The sequence below is a fragment of the Pipistrellus kuhlii genome, unplaced genomic scaffold, assembly GCF_014108245.1.
Source record: "Pipistrellus kuhlii isolate mPipKuh1 unplaced genomic scaffold, mPipKuh1.p scaffold_m20_p_31, whole genome shotgun sequence".
Classification (NCBI taxonomy): domain Eukaryota; kingdom Metazoa; phylum Chordata; class Mammalia; order Chiroptera; family Vespertilionidae; genus Pipistrellus; species Pipistrellus kuhlii.
In genome coordinates, this window is record NW_023425531.1 from 1,920,627 (window position 1) to 1,948,190 (window position 27,564).

Consider the following 27,564-nt stretch of genomic DNA (forward strand, 5'->3'; position numbering starts at 1 on the left):
GACAGTGGGGGAACGGGGGTGTTAGGAAGATAGACAGTCTTCAGCGACTCCTTGTGTGAGAGAATGTGACATGTGACCTGGTTCAATCAGGGGATGGGGACACGTGGGTGGGTATCCTTGGGCTGCAGCACAGGTTTTCTTGAGGGAGGAGAGGAGGAAGCTGCTACCACCAGCACCAGGAAGGATGCATACAAACCCGTGTTCCAGGAAGGGTGGGAATTGCCCCTCCCTCAGTGGACTGTGGTCTCATGTCAGGCTTCTGATAGTGCCCCCGCTCCAAGTATATCTTGCCCCTGGTTCTGCCCTGATGCTCTTCACAGCTTAGTGTCCTCAGATTTCACCCAAGTATGAGTATTTGGGTGGGGAGCCCTAGTATGATTGGACCTGGGTCCCTGGGAACGTGTGTAGCAGCGGAGAGGGACAGCATCATGAGGAGTGAAGGCGAGATGTCCTTAGGTCAGATTGACAAGCTGCCAACACATGGAGAAGCTCCTTACATCGATTGGTCAGGAAGGACTTGAGTAAGCCGAGGCTTAGATTTAAGAGTGTTGCTTTTGAGATGGTGAGATGACCAAGTGGAGCCACCTAGAGCCTCAGTATATTCTGTCCTCCAGTCACAAAGCTAAGGAACTTACAAGTAGCCTCAGGTGCTGGCCCTGCCACCCTCATGGCAAGGCCATAGCAGGGAGTCCTGCCTGAGGAGGGCGTGCAGAAGGCCCATGTAGGCCGCTCCCGTACTGGCAGTGGGGCCCCTTTCAGGGCTATAGCCTGTCAGCCAGTGTGCTTGTTCATTCAGCCAGCACGTGCTCACTGAGGCCAGGCCGTGTGCCAGCCGCTCTGCCTGTGGCGGGTGCAGCACAGGGACGGGCCTGCTTGCGGCTGTCACCCGCAGGTCGGATCCCTTAGAGATGTGATGTCATAGCTTTTGGCTGTCATATTAATTTTAGGGAAAGAGGTGTATGTTTGTTTTTATTATGCTTTCTGTACTTTTATCTTTTATTTACTTGACAGATAAAGCCACAGACCCAAGCATGCCAGAACAGGATTGGTCAGCTATCCAGAATTTCTGTGACCAGGTGAACACTGATCCCAATGGGTAAGGTGACCCTCACACTGGACCACAGGGGTCCTTGGAATAAGTGCATGCCGTTTGTCTTGGGACTGTTTTAATAGCTAGCCTTTCTTTCTTTTCCCCCCTCCACAATCTACTGAGAACATCATTCTTTTTTAGAGATAGCAAATTCAAATTCATGTGGTTTTTCAAAAAACAAACAAATGAATAGTCAGTCTGTAACTGGCAATTATTTTTAAAATAGCATTATGAAGTAGTCATACTCAGGAGACCTGAATGTTACGTACAGGTAAAAGGTAGCAGCATGAAAGAGCTCATGTGCTCTCCATAATTTTAATGTAACCTTTCTTTAGAAGAGGCAAGAAAAGGGCAAGATTGTGTTGAATTTTTTCCCCCAAAGTATCTGGACAGGAACTGAAGAATTCAGATGTTTATTCTACATACTAGAGGCCTGGTGCATGAAATTTGTGCAATGGGGAGAAATTCCCTCAGCTCAGCCTGCACCCTATTCCAATCTGGGACCCCTTGAGGGATGTCTGACCGTCTGTTTGGGCCCGATCCCGGTGGTTGGACATGCCTCTCACAATCTTAAGACTGCTGGTTCCCAACTTCTCGCCTGCCTCTGCCTTATTGCCCCTAACCACTTATGCCTGCCAGCCTGATCACCCCTAATCACTCTCCTGCCTGCCTGATCGATGCCTAACTGCTCCCCTGCTGGCCTGGTCACCCCTAACTGCCCTCCCTGCTTGCCTGATTGCCCACAACTGCCCTCTCCTGTAGGCCTGGGTTCCCCCCAACTGCCCTCCCTTGCTGGCCTGGTCTCCCTCAACTGCCCTCCTCTGGTGGCCTGGTCACCCCTAACTGCCCACAACTGCCCTCCCCTGCAGGCCATCTTGTGGTGGCCATCTTGTGTCCACATGGGGGCAGCCATCTTTTGTCTTGGAATGATAGTTAATTTGCATATTACTCTTTTATTAGATAGGATTGCTGACTATTCAGCATTTGGAAATGGGCTGAAAGTTTGATCGCACTGTCTACTCTAGTGTTTATCGGACAACAAATAAGGTCCATGTTGCTCATGACCTGGCTACCCGTAGGCCTGGTCCTGACTGCTCTGTTTGGAGCTTTAGGGTGCATAAGTTGGGGAGGGTGCTGTGTCTGGACAGTAGTAGTTGCGGGAAGGGTGGGTGGGGTTGGCCTCCTTCAGAGGCTTGTGCATGGGTTGTGTGCCAGTTACATTCCACCTCTGCTGTGGGACCAAACTCTTGGAGGGGAGGAGACTCCATGGAGTGCACTGAGCCAGACTGTCCGCCCAGAGCCCAGGTGTCTTTGTTTTCTCTTAGCCCAACCCATGCGCCCTGGCTGCTGGCCCATAAGATCCAGTCTCCACAAGAGAAAGAAGCTCTTTATGCCTTAACGGTAAGCGTGGCCCTTCGCCTCGGTTTTCCTGTCCTGGGCCAGAGGGAGCTGGGCCCCAGGCCCATTTCAGCGTGTGGAGAGCCTGAGAGGTTCCCCTTCGCTGGCCACAGAGGCTGGGCTCTGGTAGCCGTCCTAGGTCTGCTTCTGGAGAGCAGCGCCGAGCCTGCTTTGGGAGAAGGAAAGAAAGGTTTTATTTCCTTAGCTCTTCATAGACCAGGGCTGGTAAGTTAAGTGCCCACAGGCCAAACTGTGACGTAGTGAGTGAGCCACTGGGTGAGGACCAAAATCCTGGAGAGCGCTTGCCCAGCCAGGGAAGCGTGGCTGCAGTGCGGCACTGGCTGGTATTGCCAGCCATGAGTTTGGGCCCATTGTTGCTAGCATTTCTTGTTTTTAAAGAGAAACCATAAGTCCAGATTTTTGTATGAATTCTCTGAATTAAAAAAAAATATATATATATATATATATTTTATTGATTTTTTTCTAGAGAGAGGAAGGGAGAGGGATAGAGAGAGAGAATCATGGATGAGAGAGAAACATCATCAATCAGCTGCCTCCTGCACATCTGTGGGGATTGAACCCGGGCATGTGCACCGACCAGGAATCAAACCAGTGGCCTCTTGCTTCCTGGCTTGATGTTCAACTGCGGAGTTATACCAGCTGGGCATGAATCCTCTGAATTTTTTTATGTTGGTGACTAACCTGAAATGTTAAACAAGAGTGTGGACCAAAGAAAATGTGTGTAGGCCCCACTTGCATGCCAGCAGGGGACATGTGGCTTAGCAATTCATGGGCCTTACATACCGGCTATGGCCTCTGAGTGGGAGGGAGTCACCTGCCCAAAGGATCTCCTTAAAAGGTGGGTGACTTCAGGATATACACCCCACTGAACTGTTTGCTGGGCACAAACCTGTTAGATATAAGATACAGCAAGACCAAATAGGTGCTTTTTAACAAAAATCTGAAAATGTTACCCTTTTTCCCAAACTCCAGTGTCCTCACAGTCCCAAGTCAAAAGTAGCCCTGGTTCCAGCAAGTGCTCATCAGGTTTCAGGCAAGCCTGGAGCCAGTGGTTTTCCTGTTCTCGTGGAGTCCCGTGTCTGTGCAGGTGCTGGAGACATGCATGAACCACTGCGGAGAGAAGTTCCATGGCGAGGTGGCCAAGTTCCGCTTCCTGAATGAGCTGATCAAAGTGCTGTCCCCAAAGGTGAGTACCATGGTCTTGGCCCTGCCTACTGCACCTGGCCCAGCCTTCAAACTCTTGCCCCTTCCTGTGTACAGAGGCAGGCCTGCTCCTGGACAGTCCCTACAGCCTGTCTCAGGTTTGTGAGGGAGCTGAGAGAGGAGGCCCTAGATGGGAAAGCTTTCTTCTCCAAGGTCTAGGATGACCTTGCTGATCCCTGCCCTCCATTGTTTATTCTCCCTTTAAAAAATGGCCTTTTGGCCCAGCCTCAGTAGCTCAGTTGCTTGAGTGTTATGTGCTCTGAAAGGTTGCCAGTCTGATTCTTGATCAGGACACATACTTAGGTTGCAGGTTTGGTCTAGGTCAAGGAAGGCAACCAATCAATGTTTCTCTCTCTCTCTTCCTCTTCTTTCTTAAATCAACAAAAATCCTATATAATAAAGGGCTAATATGCAAATCAACCGAACAGTGGAATGATGTGAACTATGACACACACTGACCACCAGGGGCAGACACTAAATGCAGGAACTGCCTCCTGGTGGTCACTGCTCAGCCAGAAGCTGGGCTCATGGCTCATGAGCACAGCAGCTGTGGTGGGAGCTTCTTGTATCTCTGCAGCAGCGCTAACACTATCTGACTACTGGCTCTGGCCCCCTCCTTGCGGGCTCCTGGACTGTGAGAGATTGCAGGCCAGACTGAGGGACCCCCGCTCCCCAAATTTTGTGCACCAGGCCTCTCGTATCCTATCTAATAAAGCTGTAATATGCAAATTGACCCTCACGGCATCACACAAGATGGCCTGCAGGGGAGGGTAGTTGTGGGCTATCAGGCCAGCAGGGAAGGGCAGTTAGGGGTGACCAGGCTGGCAAGGAGGGCAGTTAAGGGTTATCAGGCCAGCAGGTGAGGGCAGTTGGGGGCGATTGGGCCAGCAGGGGAGCAGTTAGGCATTGATCTGGCTGGCAGGGGAGTGATTAAGGGGTGATCAGGCTGGCAGGCAGAAGCAGTTAGGGGCAATCAGGCAGGCAGGCAGGCAGGTTGGGAGCCAGCAGTCTTGGCTGGTGAGAAAGATATCCGACTGCCCTGAGGGATCCCAGATTGGAAAAGAGTGCAGGCTGAGCTGAGGGACATGCCCCTCCCCTCAGTGCACAAATTTCATGTACTGGGCCTCTAGATAGAGAGTGTGTGTGTGTGTGTCCCCAATGGGCTTGTGGATGGGAAGCCTAGATGGGGAGAGGAATTCTAGCGTGGAGCACAGGCTTCCTGATAGACAGCAGGAGATGCTAGATGTGGCCCTAACCGGTTTGGCTCAGTAGATAGAGCATTGGCCTGCGCACTGAAGGGTCCCAGGTTCGATTCTAGTCAAGGGCATGTACCTTGGTTGCCGGCACATCCCCAGTAGGGAGTGTGCAGGAGGCAGCTGATCGATGTTTCTCATTGATGTTTCTAACTCTCTATCCCTCTTCCTTCCTCTCTGTAAAAAAATCAATAAAATATATATTTTTTAAAAAGTAAAACTAACTTTAACATTTAAAAAAAAAAAAAGCTAGCTAGTTTCATACCACTTCTTGCCTTTCCCCTGGTACCTGTTTAAGCTCTACAAGCTCTGCATTCTCAGGTAATAGACACAGATGGAGCCTTTCTTTGCTGCTTCCCGCAACACTTCTCTGATATTAACTGTTTGTCCTACCATTTAATTCAGTTCAGTTCTTCTTCTTCTTTTTTATAAGGATGTTTGTTGTAGGACAACATTTTTTTTAAATATATTTATTGATTTTTTTACAGAGAGGAAGGGAGAGGGATAGAGAATTTGAAACATCGATGAGAGAGGAACTTTGATCAGCTGCCTCCTGCACACCTGCTCCTGGAGATGTGCCTGCAACCAAGGTACATGCCCTTGACCGGAATTGAACCTGGGACCCTTTAGTCTGCAGGCTGACGCTCTATCACTGAGCCAAACCAGTTAGGGCTCATTTTATTATTTATTTTTTTAAAAATATATCTTATTGATTTTTTTTACAGAGAGGAAGAGAGACTAGAGAGAGTTAGAAACATCAGAGAGATACATTGATCAGTTGCCTCCTGCACACCCCCTACTGAGGATGTGCCCACAACCAAGGTACATGCCCCCGACCGGAATCGAACCCGGGATCTTTCAGTCCGCAGGCCGACTCTCCATCCACTGAGCCAAACCCGTTTTGGCTAGGGCTCATTTTAGTTCTTACACTACCCAGAGTTAGTGCAGAGCCTACCTGATCAGGACTTCTTGATACCTAGGTGATGCCTAATTTAGACACCAGCCATGAGTGTCTGTTCCTCTGCCTGACTAACTACAGAGTTGGGGTTCCCAGACCACCTCCACGAGGTTCCATATTCCCTACAGGAAGCACTGTACTTACTGTGGTTATAATGGACACAAATGGAGGGGATACATGGCCAAGGTCTTGGGGGGAGAGGAGCAAGAGCTTGTGTGCCTTTCTTCATGGCGCCTAGCCACCACCCTCCAGCACATCCATGTGTTCAGTCAGGAAGGTTGGTGGGCCTTGTTTCAGCTTTACCCAGATTTTCTTTTTCTTTTTTAAAATATATTTTATTGATATTTTACAGAGAGGAGGAAGGGAGAGAGATAGAGAGCTAGAAACATCCATGAGAGAGAAACATCGACTAGCTGCCTCTTGCACACCACCTACCGGGGATATGCCCGCAACCGAGGTACATGCCCTTGACCAGAATCGAACCTGGGACCATTCAGTCCGCAGACCGACGCTCTACCACTGAGCCAAACCGGTTTCGGCATTACCCAGATTTTCGTATGAAGGCGTAATGGATTAAATTACTGGCCGAGTAATTGGTCTCGGTCTCCAGTCCCACTCCCCTATTGGTTCCAGCTCTCTGTTCACATGGTTGGTCTTGTGGCATAGTCAGTCCCTCTAGAAATGATTTCCCACCCTGAGATTAGCTTAAACTCTCGTCTGGTCCAATAGGGCTTGTAGTAACAAAGATTTCTATCACTCAAAAACTTCCAAGGATTCTTGAAACTCTGTGCCAGAACTGGAGACAAAGACCAAACATATTCTGTACTATTCCACACCTGCCCCAGTCAAACAATGAGTGTCCCGGTGGCTCTAACCTAGGCCAATATACGATGGGTTTAATTTTAGCTCCTTGTCCCAGGTGATGTGACTTCTGGCTGAGTTTCCGCTCTCAACCTGGGGCAGTTCTCCTCTCCACTGTCAGCAGCATCTCTGCCAGCTCTGTAATTCTCCTTCCTGATTGCTTTCAGTACCTAGGGTCCTGGACCACAGAAAAAGTTAAAGGAAGAGTCATCGAAATACTCTATAGCTGGACAGTCTGGTTTCCAGAAGACATTAAGATCCGAGATGCTTATCAGATGCTGAAGAAACAAGGTCTGATTTCCATTATTTGCGCTGTGTTCCCTTTTTCACAATACTTGTTCCTTTTTTCTGTTTTGTGTGGTTGGTGTTTTTTTGGTGAAAATTGGACAGTAGAGACTGAGACAAGTAATTTTCAATGTCTAGCTGTGGAGCTAGCTGGGTTGAAATTGTTGTTGCTGGGGTTGTCCTCACTGTACCTGACTTCAGGTTCCTTCAGGGTTAGCTTGTGTTGAAGGTATGGGCAGATTTGCTATTGAATTTTTCTCAATGTCTGCTCCTCTGAGCTTGAGGTCTTCTGCAGTACCTCAGAGACGGTCTTGCGCCCTTGTCTTTCCCGGCAGCAGGTAGACCATTGTTGCTTGTTAGTGTTGTTATTATCTCTGCTCTGACTAGGCCTCAGTCTGAGGCAGGCACTGTGTCCCTGGTCTCCAGAGGTAGACACCCAGACACCGACGCCCGGGGAGGAAGACAGTCTGTTCCCCCCGAGCTTCTGTATTCTCTTTGTGAGTTTGTATGCTGTGTCCTGTGTGGTGCTGGGAATTCACGCTCCCTTCCCCTGGGCTCCGTAGAGGAAGGACCTGGGTTCATGATGGACTGTTTTCCATCACATGCATGCAATGATTTTAGGAGTGTCAGGGATCCTGCTGCAGTTTTTGGGCCCTGGGAGGTATGTACCTGCATAAAATGATCGGTATTTTTATAGCATAGAATCTGTCGGCTGCTAACCATAGGCTCTGGTTCTGCTGTGACTTAATCAGCCCTGATGTCTTGGTGCTAGTTCCTTCAATTCTCTGGAGGGAGGATGCAGAGTGTACCCTGGATGTATCTTTTAAGGCCCTTAACAGCTGGGCATCAGGAATCCAGGTTTATATGGGATCCTGATTAAGTCAGTGGGTACCCGTATCAGTATCTTCACTTCATGAATTGCATGTTTCAGGAATCATAAAGCAAGACCCTAAACTACCAGTGGATAAAATCTTGCCCCCACCTTCTCCCTGGCCCAGGAACTCCATCTTTGATGCCGATGAAGAAAAGTCAAAGGTAAGGAGCTCTTCCCTGACCTTGGTGGCCTACCTGGAATCTGATCAGACCCCTTCTTGTGGGGACTCCCTTCAGATGTTCCCTGGAATGTCTTCTGAGCCCCGAACCAAAGTATGGGAGAACATGATAATGGGTTTAGTGAGTTCTCTCTAGAGCAGGTTTTTACGAGTGAGATAGCATAAGGGTTGGGTGTTTTCTGTGGTGCCGATGGTCAGTCATATGGAAATAACCCGTTGTATGTTGGCTTAGGTATTTTTAGTGCAGTAAGCCTGATCCTACCCATCTTCCTCCCCCCCTTTTTGTTTTTTTAACTTGTGTACATTTTAATGAACTTCCTTCCATGTACACAGGCCCCCCCACACCCTTCATCTTCTCAGCTCTTCTGCTGAAGAACTTGGCCTTCACAATGACAGGCTGCTTTGGAGCTTTCCCTTCCCCAGAACTTTGTAGTAGGCCTATCGCACCACCTCAGTGATAGGAGCAGCTCCAGTCTTGCTCTTGACAGCATTTACCCGTGTCTGCTCACTGACCAGGGTCTACAATTGACAATTGGGCAGAAGCTCTGGTTTCTCTTTAAGTGGTCATGTCTCATACCCACTTTCCTGAAGTAGCCTGGGTGATATTTGTCGAAGTTGATCCTATGACGATGCAAGCCACCCTGTGCTTCCTGTGCTTGCTGATGCGGCCGTGGCCGTGGCTCATGTGGCCCCAAAGTTTCCGGGTCTTCTTCAGTCTGGATGGCATGTTGGTGGACAAGACTCAAAAGACCCACCCATTTTTCTTCTACTGCCTTCAAGAATCTTCAGACATCAGTAAGGGGAAGAACGTGGTCAAAACCCAGGCAGAGACCCTGAGTTACCTTAGACCAGTGGTTCCCAATGTGGGGCACATGCCCACAGGGGGGCAATTTGATTTGTAAGGGGGCAATTTGAGAATGAGTCATTAACAGTGAAATTTTGCACGTATGGTTCCAGGGAGCTTCATATACAGTATATAAATTCATATTGTGACACATTTATGCATAGTTTTCTATTATATATTTTGAAACTTTATTTGCTATTTTTTTCATATCACTTCATATATATATATATATATTTTTAACAATTTCTTAGTGATTTCTTCCTCAGTACTCCCAAATGTCCTTTTATTTTATTCTTCTCTTTCATGGGTGCCATGTTCTTTGGAAGCTTGTTTAGACCAAGATAATGGCCATTTAGGCCCCTCCACCTGAATATGAGTTCACTTATTGAATAACAAGAATTATATGTCATGGGTGGGGGCATCAGGATTTTAGAGATGCCTAGGAGGGACCTGTGACAGGAGGGACCAAAAACAGGTTGGGAACCAGTGCCCTAGAGCATCAGTGGTGGCAGAGCTTTGGGTTGTTCCTGATCTTGGTCCCTCACAGGTCTGGTAAGTGCAGTACCAGGAGAGCGCCAGGCCATATGTGTGTCTCTGGTACCCACGGCCTTCCAGCTGTGCCTTCCTTCCCTGGACCAGGTCCTCAGTGGCATGGCATCCTGGAGGCAGACGAGCAGGGCTGCTCTGTGCTCCCTGTCTCCTCTCTGCTGGTGTCTAACATTGCAGAGAGTGGAAGGAGCAAGGGAGGAGTTAGGGCTTGGACTTTTGAGAAAGAAACCTGAGAGAGCTGCTTACACTCTGGACTCAGTATCCTCATCTTTTCTGCCCTCCATCCAGCAAAGATTGAGTGACTCCTATGTGCCAGGTGTTCTGCTGGGCATTGGGAATAAAGCATACACGATCGCCAAGGGCTGTCGCCTCATAGAGTCCACTAGATCCAGGAGCATCCCCAGTTGTGACAACCAGAGTGTCTCCTGACTTTCAAGTGTCTCCTGAGGGCTATCCTCCTGCACCCTACCCACTGAGACAGTGGTAGTACTTACATGGTTGCATGATTGCTCAGATTTGCTCAGATAATGCATGTGAAATGTAAAGCTCCTATTAGGGTTAGCTCTTCTATTGCTTGATGCCATACCCTGGCCATTTGACACCATGGGGAATAGTTCAACCTACTCTTCTTGTTCACCTGCAGCTTCTGACAAGGCTTCTGAAGAGCAGCCACCCTGAGGATCTGCAGGCTGCAAATCGGCTGATCAAGAGTTTGGTCAAGGAGGTGGGCGTTTTCCCACCGCATTCTGCAGAACCAGCCTTGGACAGGGCTGCACCGTGTGTGTGTGTGTGTGTGTGTGTGTGTGTGTGTGTGTGTGTGTGCGCGTGCGCGCGCGCGCTTTCTGGGGTAGGGAGTACCTCACTCTGAGCTGGGGAACAGCCATGGGCTCCCCACGGTCCCAGGTGGTGACTGGAAACGGGCCATGCTATGTGCTTTCCAAGGACTTCCGTCCAGGAGTGCAAAGTGTCTCACAGACACCAGTTTCTGTCCCGGTGGCAGTATAGTGTGGACAGATCCCGTCTGAGAATCTGTTTTTCAGAGAGTGAAGGCTGGTGGTACAAAGTAGTGGCTCACCAGGCTCCTGGCTGCATTGTCTTCCCCAGGAATCCTGGGCAAGCACTCCCTCCATCCGTTTGTGACTTGCCTGAGCTCTCCCCTGTGCAATGCCCCTTCCCACCCCCTGTTCAGCTTCCAGGCCTTCAGCTTCCTCACTGCCATCCTCTCTCCCAAAGGAGCAAGAGAAATCTGAGAAGGTATCCAGGAGAGTCAGTGCCGTGGAGGAAGTGCGGAGCCACGTGAAGGTGCTGCAGGAAATGCTGAGCAGGTATCGCCGGCCGGGGCAGGCTCCGCCAGACCAGGAGGCCCTGCAGGTACTCGTCTCTAATCGCCAAGAAATGAAGGAAGGAAATCATTCAGGAGAAGCTAAATGTAACTGACGTGCTAGAAACTGCACCTCTTTCCAGTGTATCTGCTGCATGTTGATGTGTCCACCTGTGCAGCCATCGTTAAGATCAAGAATTCTTTTTTATTTTCTCATCTGACAGTATGTTTTCATTGATTCTTTTAGAGAGAGAGAAACAGCAATTGATTGCCTCCTGCATGTACCCTTACCAGGGATCAAACCCATAACCGAGGCATGTGCCCTGACTGGGAATCGAACCCACAACCGGTTGATACATAGGACATCACTACAACCAGTTGAGCCACCCAGCTAGGGCACAATGAAGAATTCTTTATAGATTCTGGATGTGCTCTGTGGGTTGTCTTTTAACTGTCTTGACTGTCTTTTGAAGCAAAAAGTTTTTAATTTTTTTAAAGATTTAAAAAAATTGCTTTTTAGAGAGAGAGGAAGGGAAAGAGAAACATTGATCGACTGCCTCCTGCATGCCTCCTACCAGGGATGGAGCTGGCAACCCAGACATGTGCCCTGACCAGGGATGGAACTGGCAGCAACCTTTCAGTGCACAGGACAACACCCAGCCAACTGAGCCATGTTGGCCAAGGCACAGGTTTTCATTTTGAAGTTCAGTTTGTCCCTTCTTTTCTTTAATTGATGATGCTCTGGTGTCGCAGCTAAGACACACCACCACTTGGTGTAGCCAGGCAGGGGATGGTGGGAATGTCTGAGTCAGCCATTCTTACTTAGTCTTTCTGCTTCCCTCACAGGCTACATCCATCACTTTCTGCATTCTGGCTTTTTATACTTCTCTGCATAGGGGAGACCCTTCACAAAGTTTATCCGCCCTTCCATTTCACAAAGCTAGCAGAAACAAATTAGGCCTTTCCTATACCAAATTCCTGAGAGAAAAATCTATTTGGCCAGTGTGGCTCATGTGTCTGCCTGGGCCAATCAGCTGTGACTGGGGTTGGGCAGAGTTATAGAGAAAAATGTGCTGGTCTCCACTGTGGCTGGAGGGGACTGGACTCAGAAGGGTTGGGGGCTTGAGCCAGGCAGACACTCCAAAGCCAATCTCCATGGTGAGGTGGTGTGACGGGCTGGCCCTGTCCCTTTCACGTATCAGGCGACCTCTGGGTTTTTGACTTGCGCAGGAACAAATTCAAGACACGAATCCAGGTGAAGCGAAAGTTTATTAAAGATTAGGACAGTCAGGCAAAGGAAGGGCCCTTAGAGACAGGTTCAGAGGTTAGCCTGGGATGAGCTGCTGCTGACCACTGCTCCCTGGTTGCAAATTTTGTGGGGACCCTTGGAGCTTAGGGTAAAGAAAGCAGAAGCACACACCTAAGGAAAGAGGTACCGGCGTGCTCAAACAAGAGTGCAAGCTAGTGTTCTTTGTCTGGAGGTGTGTCTGTTTTCTATAGGTGTGAGTTAAAGGGGAGGGCCAGGAGAACGCTCATTGGATTTCCAGATATGACCGTTAGTATGCTGATGTATTAAAATGAGCATATAATGGAGTCTTGGGCCACTTTCCTGGTCCGTTTTTTCTCCATCTTGCATTAGTCTGAATCTAACTGGTCCCTGACTATGGTGATTTAAACCACCTGCTCTTAGGTCTCTTTGTTTGGGAAGACAGGATCTTGTCATTTATCAGCTGGGTGTTAATTGCGCAGTCCTGCTGGCTGATGGTTCAGCCATTTGTCTCAGTTTCCTCATTGCACTTGCGAGGGAATTTTCCTAGTTTTTACTAACCTGCCCCAGCCATACCAGAGTTCCTCAGGAGGGTTGGGCTTTTAAGTAGGACAGTTTTGCCCTGGCCGGTGTGGCTTGGTGGAATGTCCATCATCCCTTGTATCAAAAGGTCAGAGGTTTTAGTCCCCCATCAGGCACATGCCCAGGATTTGGGTTCCATCCCCAGTTGGGGTGTGCAAGTAGCAGACAAATTGATGTTTCTCTATTTCTCCCTCTTCTTTCCCCTCTTGCTCTCAAATCAATAAAAACATATTTTAAAAAAATGCTTAAAAAAAATAGCACAGTTTTCCCCCAGCCAAGATAATAACCAGCTACAAGATAATGCAGTTGGAAATAAAAGTTCATCTTTAGAATGGATAAAGCTGATGTTAGAAAATGTAGCAGATAAATGTCGGCCAGTTGCTTGCTGATACTGAACGCTCCTGCCACCTAAGATGTTGCTGGCACACTGTTGTCCTTCCCACGGGGGCTCCTTCTTTAAAACTTAGAGCAGGTAGGAGCAGATCCAAGTGTGGGCCTCCATAGAGGCAGGTAGCACTCGGGAGCAGAGCTGGAGGAAGGGGCTCCTTCTGCTTCCTCTCCCAGATTCGCCTGTGGATGTGCTCTTTCCTCAGCGCCAGGGAGAGGGCTGGAGTGTTAGTGCGGCTCCCGTGCAGGGAGGGAGCTGGAGATGCGCAGAAGCTGTGTGCTCCTCAGCAGTGTGGATGGCGCAGCAGTCACCAATTGGTGGTCTGTGAGGTCTGAAAGGTTGGCGACCTCTGGCCTGGAGTACTCGCCCTGCGAAGATGGAGATGAGATTTTTCACGTGGTGTTGGGCGTAGGGGGGATGATGGGGTGATGTTTAGTTTGGAGAAACTGTGGTGGGAATCATGGGAAGGTTGCTGTAAAGAGAATACCAGCCCCCAACAGCAGTTGGATGGGGGTCTCCACAGGCTTCCATGGGGGTGTCATTCACTGCAATCTGCTCTCGGGGGAGTAGGTAAAAGGATCTTGAAGAAGAGTATGTTGTATACTAACATAGTAATTTCTTTCTGAGCTAAAGTCCTAAAAAAAACACAACACATTATTGCCAAAACCCATTTGGCTCAGTGGATAGAGCATCAGCCTGTGGACTGAAAGGTCCCGGGTTCGATTCTGGTCAAGGGCAAATACCTTGGTTGTGGGCACATCCCCAGTACGGTTGTACAAGAGGCAACTGATCGATGATTCTCTCTCATCGATGTATCTAACTATCCCTCTCTCTTCCTCTCTGTAAAAAATAAATAAAATATATATTTTTAAAAAAGCAAAACACATTATTGATGGATTTGAGAGAGAGGAAGGAAGAAAGTGAGAAACACTGATTTGTTGTTCCACTTATTTACATATTCACTGGGTGATTCTTGTATGTGTTCTGACCGGTTTGGTGGTGAACCTGCAACCTTAGGTGTATAGGGACGACACTCTAACCAACTGAGCTGCCCGGCCAGGGTTGAGCTAAGGTCTGATCACCTTTTTACTATTATATTAAAAAATTCCCATACAATTGTAGTCCAGGCTGTTTCTGAAACTAACTACTCTGTCACTTCAAACCTGCAGTCATGAATTTGGGGCTGATGGAGAAGAACTCCTGGGCCCGGCTCTGCATATGCTTAGCAAACCCTGGCCTTCCTGTGGGTCCTGGGTGTGTGGTGAGCTGAGCTCTGTTTCCCAGGTTGTGTATGAGAGGTGTGAGAAGCTGCGGCCCACCCTGTTCCGGCTGGCGAGTGACACTGTGGACGATGACGACGCACTAGGTAACGGCTCTTTCTCTCGGTACAGGCAGCAGCCCAGGTGCAAGCAGGCGCGCGCCTTCCTGTGGTGCCCCCGGGGTGCAGGGACAAGGCAGAATGGACTTTAGGGTTTATGGTGATGGGCTCAGGAAGGGCATGCCCTAAGTTGACTTAGGACTGATTTCTAGAAGAATCTAGCCTTGAGCAAGAAATCAGTCTCTGGTCTGAAACCATGGAAAGGGGGAAATGCACCATGTAGATTTGGTATGAGGGTGAGAGAAGAAAGAGAGGACAGTGCTGGGGCCTGAAGAAAGGCTGGACGTCCCACAGTGGCTGCCTGTGGTCATGTTGGAGGTTCCCCCACCTGGGTACCTTCAGCGGCTGGGAGGAACCAAAGGAGTTAGGGTTAGGGAGAGAGGAGCAATTTTTTAAATCCTCACCCAAAGACATGCTTATTGATTTTAGAGGGAAAGTATGGGTGAGAGAGAAACATCAATGTGAGTGAGAAACATCACTCCATTGTACTCCCCCTTAACCCCCCAGCTGGGGATTGGACCTGCAACCTAGGTATGTGCCCTGACCAGGAATCGAACTGTGCAACCTTTTGATCTACAGGATGGTCCTCCAAGCAGCTGAGCCACAGGGCTAGGGCAGGAGAATGGAGAATTTTAGTATCTGAACACAGGTATTAAAACATTTTGTGGGGCAGTGGGGGGTCAATGGGAGGATAAGGACACATATGTAATACCTGAATCAATAAAGAAAGAAAGGAGAAAAAAAAAAACCATTTTGGAAAAAAACACACACACACAAAAAAAATATTTTGTTTGCCCCGCCGGTGTGGCTCAGTGGTTGAGTGTTGACCCATAAACCAGGAGGTCATGGTTCAATTTCTGGTCAGAGCACATGTCCATGTTGCAGGCTTGAACCCATGTGGGGGGCATGCAGGAGATAGTGATGTTTCTCTCCCTCCCTCCCTGCCCCCCCTCCCTCTCTCTCTCTCTCTCTCTCTCTTTCTCTCTCTCTCTTTTCAATCCTCCTCCTCCTCCCCTTCCTCTTCCTTTCTATCTCTGAAGTCAATAAGAAGTCCAAAACATTTTAGCCTAGCTAGTTTGGTTCAGTGGATAGAGAGTTGGTCTACAGACTGAAGGGTCCTGGGTTCGATTCCGATCAAGGGCACATATCCAGGTTGCGGATTCAATCCCCAGTAGGAGGCACGCAGGAGGCAGCTGATCAGTGATACTCTCTCATCATTAATGTTTCTATCTCTGACTCCCTCTCTGAAATCAATAAGAAAACACACAGCCATATTTAAAAAATTTGTTTTTTATTGAAACTCAACAAACACATCAGAAAGGGAAATAGTAGAATAAATTCTATGTACTCTTCTCTTAATGACAATGACCAAGTCATGACCAGTTTTCCCATTTTTGTTTCTTCTGAAACACACTTTTCCTCCACACACACCCCCCCATTCTATTTTGAATCAAATTCCAAACATTTCAAAGTAATTAAATAGTGTTCAGAGTTCTCTGGCATTTCCTTCTTTAACTATTTACTTTCTACTGTTTGGCCCCCTCCTTTTTAAATAGTTTGTTCTAAACCAGACTGAAAAGAAAAACCATACTTTCAAATTGGTTGATATTTCTTTTTCTTTTTTTTAAATATATTTTTTTTGATTTTTTTACAGAGAGGAAGGGAGAGAGATAAGAGAGCTAGAAACATCAATGAGAGAAACATCGACCAGCTGCCTCTTGCACCTCCCCTTCCCCCCACCCACTGGGGATGTGCCCGCAACCAATGTACATGCCCTTGACCAGAATCGAACCCAGGACCCTTCAGTCCGCAGACCAACGCTCTACCACTGAGCCAAACCGGTTTCGGCCTTTTCTTTTTTTTTTTTAATGTTGTTTTTAGAGAGAGAAGAAGGGAGAAGGCCAAAGAGTTAGAGACATTGGTGAGAGAGAAGCATGGATCGGCTGCCTCCTGCACATTCCCTACTGGGGATCAGACCTGCAACCGGGAATTGATCTGGTGTCTCTTGGTGCATGGGATGACAATCCACTGAGCCCCACCGGCAGTTGATATTTCTTGTCTTTTAATGAATAGCCCCCATTCTGTCTTTTTAAAAAAAATTTTTTTTAATTGATTTCAGAGAGGAAGGGAGAGGGAGAGAGAGAAACATCAATAATGAGAGAGAATCATTGATAGGCTGCCTCCTTCATGCCCCTTACTGAGGATCAAGCCTTAAACCCAGGCATGTGTCTTTGACTGGAATCGAACCCGGGACCCTTCAGTCTGTAGGTTAATGCTCTTCCACTGAGTCAAACCAGGTAGGGCTGTGAAAAATGTGTCCTGTGACTTGCAGAGTTTTTTTTTGTTCTCAGTTTTCTGATGGCATCCCCATGGTGTTTACTGTGAGTCTCTGTTCCTGAGATTCCTTATCAGTTGGGTCAGGGGCCTTGATCAGATTCAGGTTCACTTGGGGTGGGCTAAGGGGGAACGAGAATACTTCATAGGTGGTGTTCAAGAGGCCTCCCGTGTCTGGTTGTTGGCAGGAAGCAATAGGGGGGTCCCTTCTGGGAAGGAACCTTCTAGCACTTTGGCCTCGATGGCCCCTAGTCCTGTGCTCTCCTGTCTGTCTCCTGGGAGTGATTTTTTCAGGTAAACTAGACCATGAGAGGCTCTTGTAGTTTTTGAAATCTGGGTGTATTTTATACTTTCAGGACATTTTAATTTGGACATTAAATTTCCTTCAGGAATGCTTGATCTATATTTAGATTTTAAAAGGGTAGATTTATGTAACAGTTTGTTCCCTACATACTTAAAAGCTTTTTACTAACTGAATAAAGTACCCCAAAATTCTTAATAATATTCACATCCAAATTGATAAAACAGCTTTCTGTTTTAATTTTAGATTAATTAAAGTTTTAGTTCCTTAGTTAATGGAGACATATTTCATTAGGCTATCATGTTGGACAGAACAAGCATAGAAAGTGAAAAAATTTGGTTCCTCCTCTATCATGAGAATGGAAATGTAGGGGTTCAGGGATTAAGTGATTGGATATGCTAGAGGGGCCTGATCACATGATCAAGAGAGATAGGGATAACACCCCATCTGGCAGCCATGGGACATCTGCCTTGCGGAATGGCTTAAAAAGGACTACAGGCTGGCTGGCATAGTTCAGTGGTTGAGTGTAGACCTATGAATTAGGAGATCACGGTTCGATTCCTGGTTAGGGCACATGCCTGGGTTGCGAGCTTGATCTACACATCCCCAATGTGGGGTGTGCAGGAGGCAGCTGGTCAATGATTCTATCTCTCATTGATGTTTCTTTTCTTTAAAAAAACAAAACAAATATGCCGAAACTGGTTTGGCTCAGTGGTAGAGCGTCGGTCTGCGGACTGAAGGGTCCCAGATTCGATTCCGGTCAGAGGCATGTACATTGGTTGCGGGTACATCCCCGGTGGGGGGTGTGCAGGAGGCGGCTGGTCGGTGTTTCTCTCTCATTGACGTTTCTAGCTCTCTGTCTCTCTCCTTTCCTCTCTGTGAAAAATCAATAAAATATATTTAAAATAAATAAGAATAAAAAAAAAAACAAATATATTTTTACTAGAGGCCCTGTGCATGAAATTTGTGCACTTGGCTTCCCTCAGCCCAGCCTGCACCCTCTCACTGTTTGGGAGCACTTGGAGGATGTCGAAGTGCTGGCTTAGGCCCGCTTTCCATGGGCCTGACCGTCAATTGGACATTCTTAGGAGAGGCTCCCTTCGCGCTGCTGTGCTCACCAGCTGTGAGCCTGGCTCGGCTTCTGGCTGAGCAGCACTCCCCTGTGAGAGTGCACTGACCACCAGGTGGCAGCTCCTGCATGGAGTGTCTGCCCCTGGCGGTCTGTGTGTCATAGGGAATGGTCGTTCCGCCATTCAGTTGATTTGCAATAATAAATATTAGCCTTTTATTATATAGGATTGATGTTAGAGAGGAAGAGAGATTGGAACATCAATGATGATAATCATTGATCAGCTTCCTCCTACATGCCCCCTACTGGGGATGGAACCTGCAACTCGGGCCTGTGTCCTTGACCAGAATCCAACCCGAGACCCTTCAGTTCATAGGCCGATGGTCTATCCATTGAGTCAAACTGGCTAGGGCTTGTCACTGATGTTTCTTTCTCTCCCTTTTCTTTCCTCTCTGTAATCAGTAAAGAAATATTTTTTGGGGGGGGGGGGGGAGATTGGTTATTGGTAGCCAAACTTGGGGACTGTGATTTCTCTCATTCTCCAGCGGAGATTCTCCAGGCGAACGACCTCCTCACCCAGGGAGTTCTGCTGTACAAACAGGTGATGGAGGGCCGCGTCATCTTTGGGAGCACGGTGACCAGCACAGCAGGAGACACTCCTGTCTGCAGAGGTATGTGCAGAGGGCCTCTCTGTACTCTCTACCTTGGAGCAGCCTCAGATCCTAGGGACGAGATGACCCGCAGAATATCCTGGGTTATGACATGGAAATGAGAAAACTCTCCCTCCCTCCTCTGAGAACTGCCACATGTGTCGTGATGAACTGACTGGCAGGCTGGACCCCAGCTTTGCTAGACACAGCAGCAGATGGCTGTATTGCACCCAGGTTTAGACTCCTTTTCTCATGTGTGCTTATTATGGGAACTGGAGACCAAAAAAATGGTCTTCAGTGGTTTCTGACACCTGCTAGCTACATCAGAGTCACCTGGACTCTGGTTAAAATACAAATTCTCAGGCCCCTGGCCTGGGCTTTCTGAGTCAGGATTACTTAGAGCGAGGCGGGGTGTGTGCATGTTTATCAAGCCCTGCAGCTGTTTCTGGTTGGCTGTGGTCGGGAGCCTCAGAGGGGCTCTGAGCTGCAGAAGCCAGCTGGCTATGTCTAGGCTGAATGGACACAAGAGGACGACTGGCTGCTTGCGGGAAGGCAGTCCTCTGGCTCCTCATTCCAGGCCCCATGCTGGCTCTCTGTCAAGCCCTCCACTTGAGGTGGAAGGTGTTGGGGGGTGCTAAGGGTGGGGTGCTGTGATGTCGACTGGAGGAGGCCCGAGGGAAGCTGGTGGCTTTAAGTAGAGACTTTGCTCTCACTCTGAATGAAGAGCCTCCTCAATCCGTTCTCTAGTCTTGCAGAGTCCAGCAGCCTGCCCGAGGAGCTGCCTGATTGACTTGGAGCCAGACAGTGGGTCTGAGCAGGCTGTGCCTGGGGCGCCATCTCTGCTTCATCAGGACCTGGCAGCCTTAGGTGAGGGAGTGGTCTGGGGAGCAGGCAAGAATGGTCTTGGCTCCCCAGGGAGTGGGTAGGCTGGGTCCCCTTGGAGGGAATGTGCCTGTTTTTAGAGGGAAGTGGGTATACTGGGAAGCTCAGAGAAGTCCTCTTTGCACTTAGTCTCAGGTTCATTGTGGGTGCAGTGAATGCCTGTGGGTTCTTTGCTTTGGGCTTTCTAAGTGCCCTGGAAAGGATGGGCATGGTGCTGCTCTCCCTCCTGTCAGCATGAGTGACTCTGTTGCTCTCTTGTAGGAATCAGTGATGCTCCAGTTACCAGCAAGGTAAGGAGGCTCTTCCCAGGGCCCGCAGGGGAGTGGAGGGACAGCTGTCGAGGAGAGGGGCTAGTGTGGGGTGCTTTAGACCTGGAGGCCAAAGCCTCTTCCTCAGTCTGCTGTCTGGTGGCAGCCCCACAGGGCACATGTCCTGTCTCCTCCTCGTGCCTGCTCCTCTTGTAGTGCCCGGGCTCTGCTCTTGCCTTCCTGCCTCAGGCAGTGCAATCAGCCCGGTGTGCAGTAGCTTTGGTGGGTCAGGAGAGCTATGCATGTGTCACTGTAGCTAGTGGTCATTCGTACCCTGGCCTCATATTAGCTGTTCCTGGTTTGGCAGGTTGCTGGGCAGAGTTGCTGTAAGGAAAAGAGGAATCCTGCGGGCACACTGCAGGGTGGTGATGTTCAGAGCCCATCAGCAGAGAGGAGCGTGCTGGACCTCCTTTCCCCACAGTCACCTTCTGGCGCCCTGTGAGTCATGTGGGCAGGGGAGCGAGAGGAGGGCTCCTTGCATGGGGGAGGGGGTGACCCTCGAAGACAGGCAGAGACGTCGCTCTGCAGAGGCGTCTTTGCTTCCCTCTTCCTCCTCTTACTCTCATCCCCAGTGAGGAAAGGACACCCTTGGCCAAGGGCTCTGGAGAGGGTTTGTTTAAGCAGCAGCAGCAGTGTGTAATGATGTTTTTGTTTGCAGGTTGAGGATTGTTGTTTTTTTTCCTGATTATTATATAATTAGAGGCCCGATGCATGAAATTCGTGCACAAGTAGGCCTTCCTTCCCCTTGCTGCCGACACTGGCTTCCTTCCAGCACCCGGGACCCGGGCTTCCCTCACAGCCCCAGCTTTGTCCAGAAGGTCGTCCGGAAGGATATCTGGTCTAATTAGCATATTATGCTTTTATTATTATAGATTTGAAGTTAAGTAAAAAACCTTTTTTTTAATATATTTTTTTGATTTTTTACAGAGAGGAAGAGAGAGGGATAGAGAGCTAGAAACATCGATGAGAGAGAATCATTAATTAGCTACCTCTTGCACACCCCCACACTGGGGATATGCCCGCAACCAAGATATCAATACATGTCTTTGACCGGAATTGAACCTGGAACCCTTCAGTCTGCAGGCCAACGCTCTATCCACTGAGTCAAACCAGTTTTGGCTAAGTAAAATTTTATCACCAGAGAAATAGTTAATATAGAAAATACCAATATCAACCTCTAAAGACAATGTTGAATATTACTTTGTGTTTTTTTTCTATACATGTAGAAATGTGTTATTGGCATTTATTTTTATACAGATGGGGTCATAATTTATAAACTACTCCAATGTGGATTTTTTCATATCACATTTTATCTTTGATATGTGTGCATGTCAGTTTATATAAATAGTTATATAACGATTCATATATTCTCATATGTGTATTTAATCATTTCCCTCTTGTGGATCTTTCCATAGCTTCCAGTTTGGAGGCACTTGGGGCAGTGGTTATAGTACAGGTTTCCTTAAACAGAGGTGCTTCGAGCTGTGAATGCGAACACATTTCCCGAGACCTTGTCCCTTTGCCTTTGGAAATATTAGCAGCCTGAGTGCTATGACCCCGATGGAGAGAGACCACTGGGCTCTGGTGGCAGGGATGTGCGGGAGGGGCTTCTTTCCAGTTCTGTCATCACTCCACGGGGGCCAGCTATCATTCTTATTTTTATGGGTTATGTTTCTGGACTTTAGTTTTCCAAAAATGTTTCAGTTTGTGTTGCAAATGGACAACATCGTCAAGAAGTGTGAATGAAATGGTGCCTGAATCTGTGACCATCTTCCTGGCTTCCGTTTCGCTGGGAATCACATGTAGGAAACAGCCTGGCTGAGCTGCCTGTGGTCAGGCTGCCTGATAGCCACATTGGTTACTTTATTAATAGCTTATTGGACCCTCATTATGTCACACATTCCACTGAGTACTTTCCAGGCATTTGCTCATTTAATTCTAACAACACTCAGAGAAGTGAGGCCTAGGATACATTACTTATCTAGGTTTCATTACTTATCTAGTCCACCTGGTGTGGCTCAGAGGTTGAGCATCCACTTATGAACCAGGAGGTCACTGCTCAATTCCTGGTCAGGGCATGTACCTGGGGTTGTGATTCCCAGTGGGGTATGCAGGAGGCAGCCAACGCATGATTCTCTGTCATCATTGATGTTTCTATTTCTCCCTCTTCCTTCCTCTCTGAAATCAATAAAGTATAAAAAGACAAAAAGTCTCATACCTCTAAAACACACACATACTCACATATACATATATGTGTTTTAGTTTTTTTCTTTCCCTTTCTTATCTTGTTCTTTAGAAAGCACAGTCACAGATTCCTATAATCTGTCTTGATATTTTTTATATTTCTTTGTAGGAATTATATTCCACAGAAAAATATCCCCAAGGAGGTGGCACCAGGTACTAAGTCCTCTCCAGGTTGGTCCTGGGAGGCTGGCCCATTGGCTTCGTCTTCCTCTTCTCAGAATACACCTCTGGCTCAAGTGTTTGTCCCTTTGGCGTCTGTTAAGCCCAGTAAGTGCAGTTTCACCTTTTTTTGTTTTCTTTCTTTCCTTCTATTAGATGCCCAGCTTTATCCCATGAGAAGATGGGTGATAGAAGTTTTGCCTTGGGGTAGAAGATAAGGAGGTGGTTTCACATCTCTTAGCTAATATTTTCCGTAACTAGAGGTCTGATGCAAGATTTGTGCCAGAACGGGCTTTCCTTCCCCTGGCTGCCAGTACCGCCTTTGTTCCGGCCTGGAGCCGCCTTCTACCTTCCCACACTGCCTAAAGGCTCAGAGCGGCTGGGGTGGTGCAGAACACCTGCATCATTGCCATGGCATCGATGCCAGCGTCCTGTCCCTGGCCACTCAGTGCCTGTGTATGCAAATTAACCTGCCATCTTTGTTGGGTTAATTTGCATTCCCACTCCTGATTGGTGGGTGTTGCAAATGTACTGTCAGTTTGCATCTTTCTCTTTTGTTAGTGTAGACTAGAGGCTCGGTGCACAAAATTTGTGTTTGAGGGTGTGTGTCCTTTAGCCCAGCCTGCACCCTCTTCAATCTGGGACATCCCTCACAATCTAGGACTGTTGGCTCCCAACTGTTTGCCTGCCTGCCTTCCTGATTGCCCCTATTCACTTCTGCCTGCCAGCCTGTTCACCCCCTAACCACTCCCCTGCCAGCCTGGTCACCCCTAACTGCCCTCCCCTGCAGGCTTGATCACCCCCAACTGCCCTCCCCTGTAGGCCTGGTCCCTCTCAACTGCCCTCCTCTGTTGGCCTGATCACCCACAACTGCCCTCCTTTGCAGGCCTGGTCCCTCCCAACTGCCCTCCCCTGATGGCCATCTTGTGTCCACATGGGGGCAGCCATCTTGTGTGTTGGATTGACAGTCAATTTACATATTATTCTTTTATTAGATAGGATGATTTCTTTGTCTTGGGGTGGATGCTGTGAAGGATATTGTCAGGTGGAATTTAACTAGGGTGATTGAATCTGCTTACGGACTTGATGTTCATTCATTTGGAATCAAGAGGGAATGTTCAGTGTGGCTTGAAATAATTCAGAAGAGGAGGAATGAGAAGGAAATTAAGAAATTGATTGGTGATTCTCTTCCTCTATGGATCTTTTTTTTTAATTTAGTTTTTTTATTAAATCATTATCTGTGTACATATTTTACCATTGCCCCCACCCCTCCCATACATACCCACCCTTCCCAGAGTTTTGTGTCCATTGGTTGTACTTATATGCATGTTTACAAGTCGTTCGGTTGATCTATTATCTCCCCCAGATCTCCCTCCCCTCCCCTCTGTGATTTGACAGTCTGCTTGTTGCTTTACTGTCTCTATATCTATCTTTTGGTTCATCAGTTTATAGTGTTCTTTATTATCCATAAATGAGTGAGGTCATGTGGTGTTTCTCTTTCATTGACTGACTTATTTCACTCAGCATGATGTTCTCCAATTCCATCCAGGTTGCTGCAAATGATGAGAATTCCTTCTTTTTTATGGCAGCATAGTATTCCATTGTGTCGATATACCATAGTTTTTTGATCCAATCATCTGCTGACTGGCACCTAGGCTGTTTCCAAATTCTAGCTATTGTAGATTGTGCTGCTATGAACATAGGGGTGCATATATCTTTTCTGATTGGTGTTTCTAGTTTCTTGGGATATAATCCTAGGAGTGGGATTACTGGGTCAAATGGGAGTTCCATTTTCAGTTTTTTGAGGAAACTCCACCCTGTTCTCCACAGTGGTTGCACCAGTCTGCATTCCCATCAGCAGTGCACGAGGGTTCCTTTTTCTCCGCAACCTCGCCAACACTTGTTGTTTGTTGATTTGTTGATGTTGGCCATTCTGACAAGTGTGAGATGGTACTGCATTGTTGTTTTGATTTGCATCTCTTGGATAATTAGTGACTTTGAGCATGTTTTCATGTGCCTCTTGGCCTTCCTTTTGTCTTCTTTTGAAAATATTCTATTTACATCCATTGCCCATTTTTTAATTGGATCATTCATTTTCCTTTTATTTAGTTGTATAAGCTGTCTGTAGATGTTGGAGATTAAACCTTTATCAGTGGTAACATTTGCAAATATGTTCTCCCATACAGTGGGCTTTCTTGTTTTGTTGATAGCTTTTTATTTTTTTGTTTTCCCGTTGATTTTTTTTTTTCTTTTTCTTTTTTAGAGAGAGTGGAAGGGAGAGAGGGAAACATTGATGTGAGAAACCCCAACCAGGTTCATGCCCTTGACCGGTACTCAAATCCTTTGGCATGTGAGCTGATACTCTAACCGTTGAGAACATTGGCCAGGGCTGAATTGGATATATTCTTTTTCTTTTTTGATTTTTTTGTTTGTGTGTGTGTTTATTTTAAATTTCATTGCATTTTTAATTTTTAATTTTAATTTATTAATTTTTAAATCTTTATTGTTCAAAGTATTGCATACGTCCCCTTTTCTCCTCAGTTACCCCTTCCAGTCTGCCGCTGTCCCCCTCCCCTTGCCCAGGCTGTATATACATACCATGTCTTTGGTTGATTACCTCCCATCCATCCACCCTCCCCCGTCTTCCCTCCGAGATTCTGCACTCTGTTCCCTGCTTCCATGCCTCTGGATCCTCTCTGTTCGTCAGTTTATTTTGTTAATTAGATTCCACATATGAGTGAGATTATATGGTACTTGTCTTTCTCTGACTGACTTATAATGATATTCTCCATGTCCCCCCATGCAGAATATATTCTTTTTTTTAAATATATTTTAATGATTTTTACAAAGGGGAAGGAAGAGGGATAGACAGTTAGAAACATTGATGAGAAAGAAACATCCATCAGCTGCCTCCTGCACACCCCCTACTGGGGATGTGCCTGCAGCCAAGGTACATGCCCTTGACTGGAATCAAACTCCGTACCCTACAGTCCACAGGCCAAAGCTCTATTCACTGAGCCAAAATGGTTAGGGCTGGATATATTCTTAAAAGTAGAAATGCTGGCCATAGCCAGTTTGGCACAATGGGTAGAGTGTTGGCCTTCGGACCAAAGGGTCCTGGCTTCTATTCCTGTCAAGGGCACATACCTTGGTTGCAGGCTCCTCCCCAGCCCAGGCGCTGGTTGAGGCTCATGCAGGATGTGTTTCTATCTTTCCCTCTCTTTTCCACTCTCCCGAAAAATCAATGGAAAAATATCCTCGGGTGAAGATTAACGATAAATAAATAAAATAATAAATAAATAAATAAATGAAAGTAAAAACATTGGTGTAGACAATTAAACATTTTTGATCTGCATTGTCAAAGCTCCCTTCTAGAAAGGTTGCTTTAACTCTATAATCAACCACAATCCCTTATAGGTATTGTCTTTTGAATCTTTGGCAGTTTAATTGTTAAATACTACCTGGTGCACACGATTCATGCACCGGTGGGGGAATGGTCTGCGGGGATTGACCCGCTGTGGAAGCACCCCTCATCCTAGTCAGCTGAGGGACTGTGGACCCGCCCTTTGAGCAACTACATCTTCCATGGAGCCGGAGCACTCACCTCTCCAGAGGACCCAATCTGGGTGGGGCCGGGGACAGTAGCACTGAGAGGTGGCGGAGTAGATCTCAGTACCACAGTGGCCACGAACCCGCCTCCCACCTTCTGGTGTCAGCTCTGTGAGCCTGGCTGCATGGCGGTACTACACAGCCTGTGGGCATCTGGAGGAGCAGCTGGGAATGAGGAGGAGGAGGAGGAGGAGGAGGAGAAGGAGGAGGCGGTGGCCCAGGCGGCGGCCCAGCCCGGATTCCTGCCCATCAGCCTGAGGTTCGCTGCAGGAGCAGCCTCTCATCCTGGTTAGCTGAGTGGTGCTCCCACTGTGGTAGCACACTGACCACCAGGGGGCAGCTCCTGCATTGAGTATCTGCCCCCTGGTGGTCACTGCACATCATAGTGGCTGGTTGACCAGTCATAGTCATTCTGATTGTTATGCCGATCTGTTGCTGGGCTTTTATTTTATAGGATATTAAAAAAATTTTTTTTTTTTTATTGATATTTTAACAAGAGAGGGGGTGGGAGAGAGAGAGAGAAAGAGACATCAATGTGAGAGAAAATCATCCATCAGCTGCCACCTATAATGTCCCCTACTAAGGATTGAGCCCACAACCTGGGCATGTGCCCTGACTGGAATCGAGCTGATGACCTTTGGTGCATGGGCCGACACTAACTGAGCCACATGGGCCAGAGTTTTGGAACTGTATTTTTATATTTGCCTTTTGATAAGTGATGGTTGTCATGAGACAAAGATTCATTAAAATTATTTTCTAGATCATTAGTCTGGTGTCTGCGTTTATTAAATATATGTTCTTAACATGTTATGCTCTCACATTTGGATCTGTTTTGCATGCTTTGTTTTATACCACTTTGCTTGACTTGCTAGTTTGTGCTATCTGAGTATTTGTTAATGCAAATCGCTGTACCTCCCTCCCCCTCTCTCCTTTTTCTCTATGGTTAGTCTCATGTCTTTGTTTTTCCCACTAAATGAGATGTAGAATCATTTCCTAGCAACATTAAAACCTTTCCTTTAGGATTTCTGTTGGAATGCCGTTGAACCTGTTAATTGGAAGAGATCTGCTGTCTGTATAGTTTTTCCAAGTTAAATATGGGAGGGCGAGGGTATAGTCATATATAAGAGACCAGAAGAAAACAGGCGTAGAGGTTAGCAGTGCTTTTTTCTGGGTAGAATTAAGGATGTTTATTTTTTTCCATATAAGGCTGTTTGTTTTTTGTTCGTTTGTTTTAAAAAATGATGTTCTTTGATATGCTGTATTTTTCATAGTGTTCATACATTATATTAATCATAATCTTATCTCCTTTTTTAAAAGCTCTCTTAAAAAACACCTGGTAATGTGCTTAGGATGGTTAGATGGTGGGAGAGGTCTATGAGGGTTTTGAACATCCAACTAGAAGCCGTAGGACCTGGCTTTCGGCAGTGCCGAGGCTAATCCCTGAGCTGCTCCCACCGGAGGAGCACCAGCATTCGGTGGGAAGGTGTACGTGCCTCCAGGCGTGGCTGTCTGGTCGTTACAGCAGCACTAACGTTTCTCGGTTCTGCCCTTCTCTACC

The 27,564-nt window shown here is 47.4% G+C and overlaps 1 protein-coding gene across 3 annotated transcripts in view; it reads left to right on the top strand.

Moving 5' to 3' along the window:
* Nucleotides 1–27,564, top strand: part of GGA2 (golgi associated, gamma adaptin ear containing, ARF binding protein 2) — a 43,082-nt gene that overhangs the window by 10,958 nt on the left and 4,560 nt on the right. For 2 of the 3 annotated variants that reach the window (XM_036460126.2, XM_045589357.1), the window contains exons 2-14: nucleotides 1,012–1,096; nucleotides 2,416–2,491; nucleotides 3,597–3,695; nucleotides 6,952–7,075; nucleotides 8,001–8,104; nucleotides 10,158–10,238; nucleotides 10,748–10,885; nucleotides 14,357–14,438; nucleotides 18,700–18,825; nucleotides 19,552–19,671; nucleotides 19,948–19,976; nucleotides 20,302–20,432; nucleotides 22,348–22,505. In XM_036460126.2, coding sequence (XP_036316019.2) covers nucleotides 1,012–1,096; nucleotides 2,416–2,491; nucleotides 3,597–3,695; nucleotides 6,952–7,075; nucleotides 8,001–8,104; nucleotides 10,158–10,238; nucleotides 10,748–10,885; nucleotides 14,357–14,438; nucleotides 18,700–18,825; nucleotides 19,552–19,671; nucleotides 19,948–19,976; nucleotides 20,302–20,432; nucleotides 22,348–22,505 — 1,353 coding nt within the window. The remainder of the gene's footprint in view (nucleotides 1–1,011; nucleotides 1,097–2,415; nucleotides 2,492–3,596; nucleotides 3,696–6,951; nucleotides 7,076–8,000; nucleotides 8,105–10,157; nucleotides 10,239–10,747; nucleotides 10,886–14,356; nucleotides 14,439–18,699; nucleotides 18,826–19,551; nucleotides 19,672–19,947; nucleotides 19,977–20,301; nucleotides 20,433–22,347; nucleotides 22,506–27,564) is intronic. The other variant, XM_045589356.1, reaches the window with a different exon arrangement.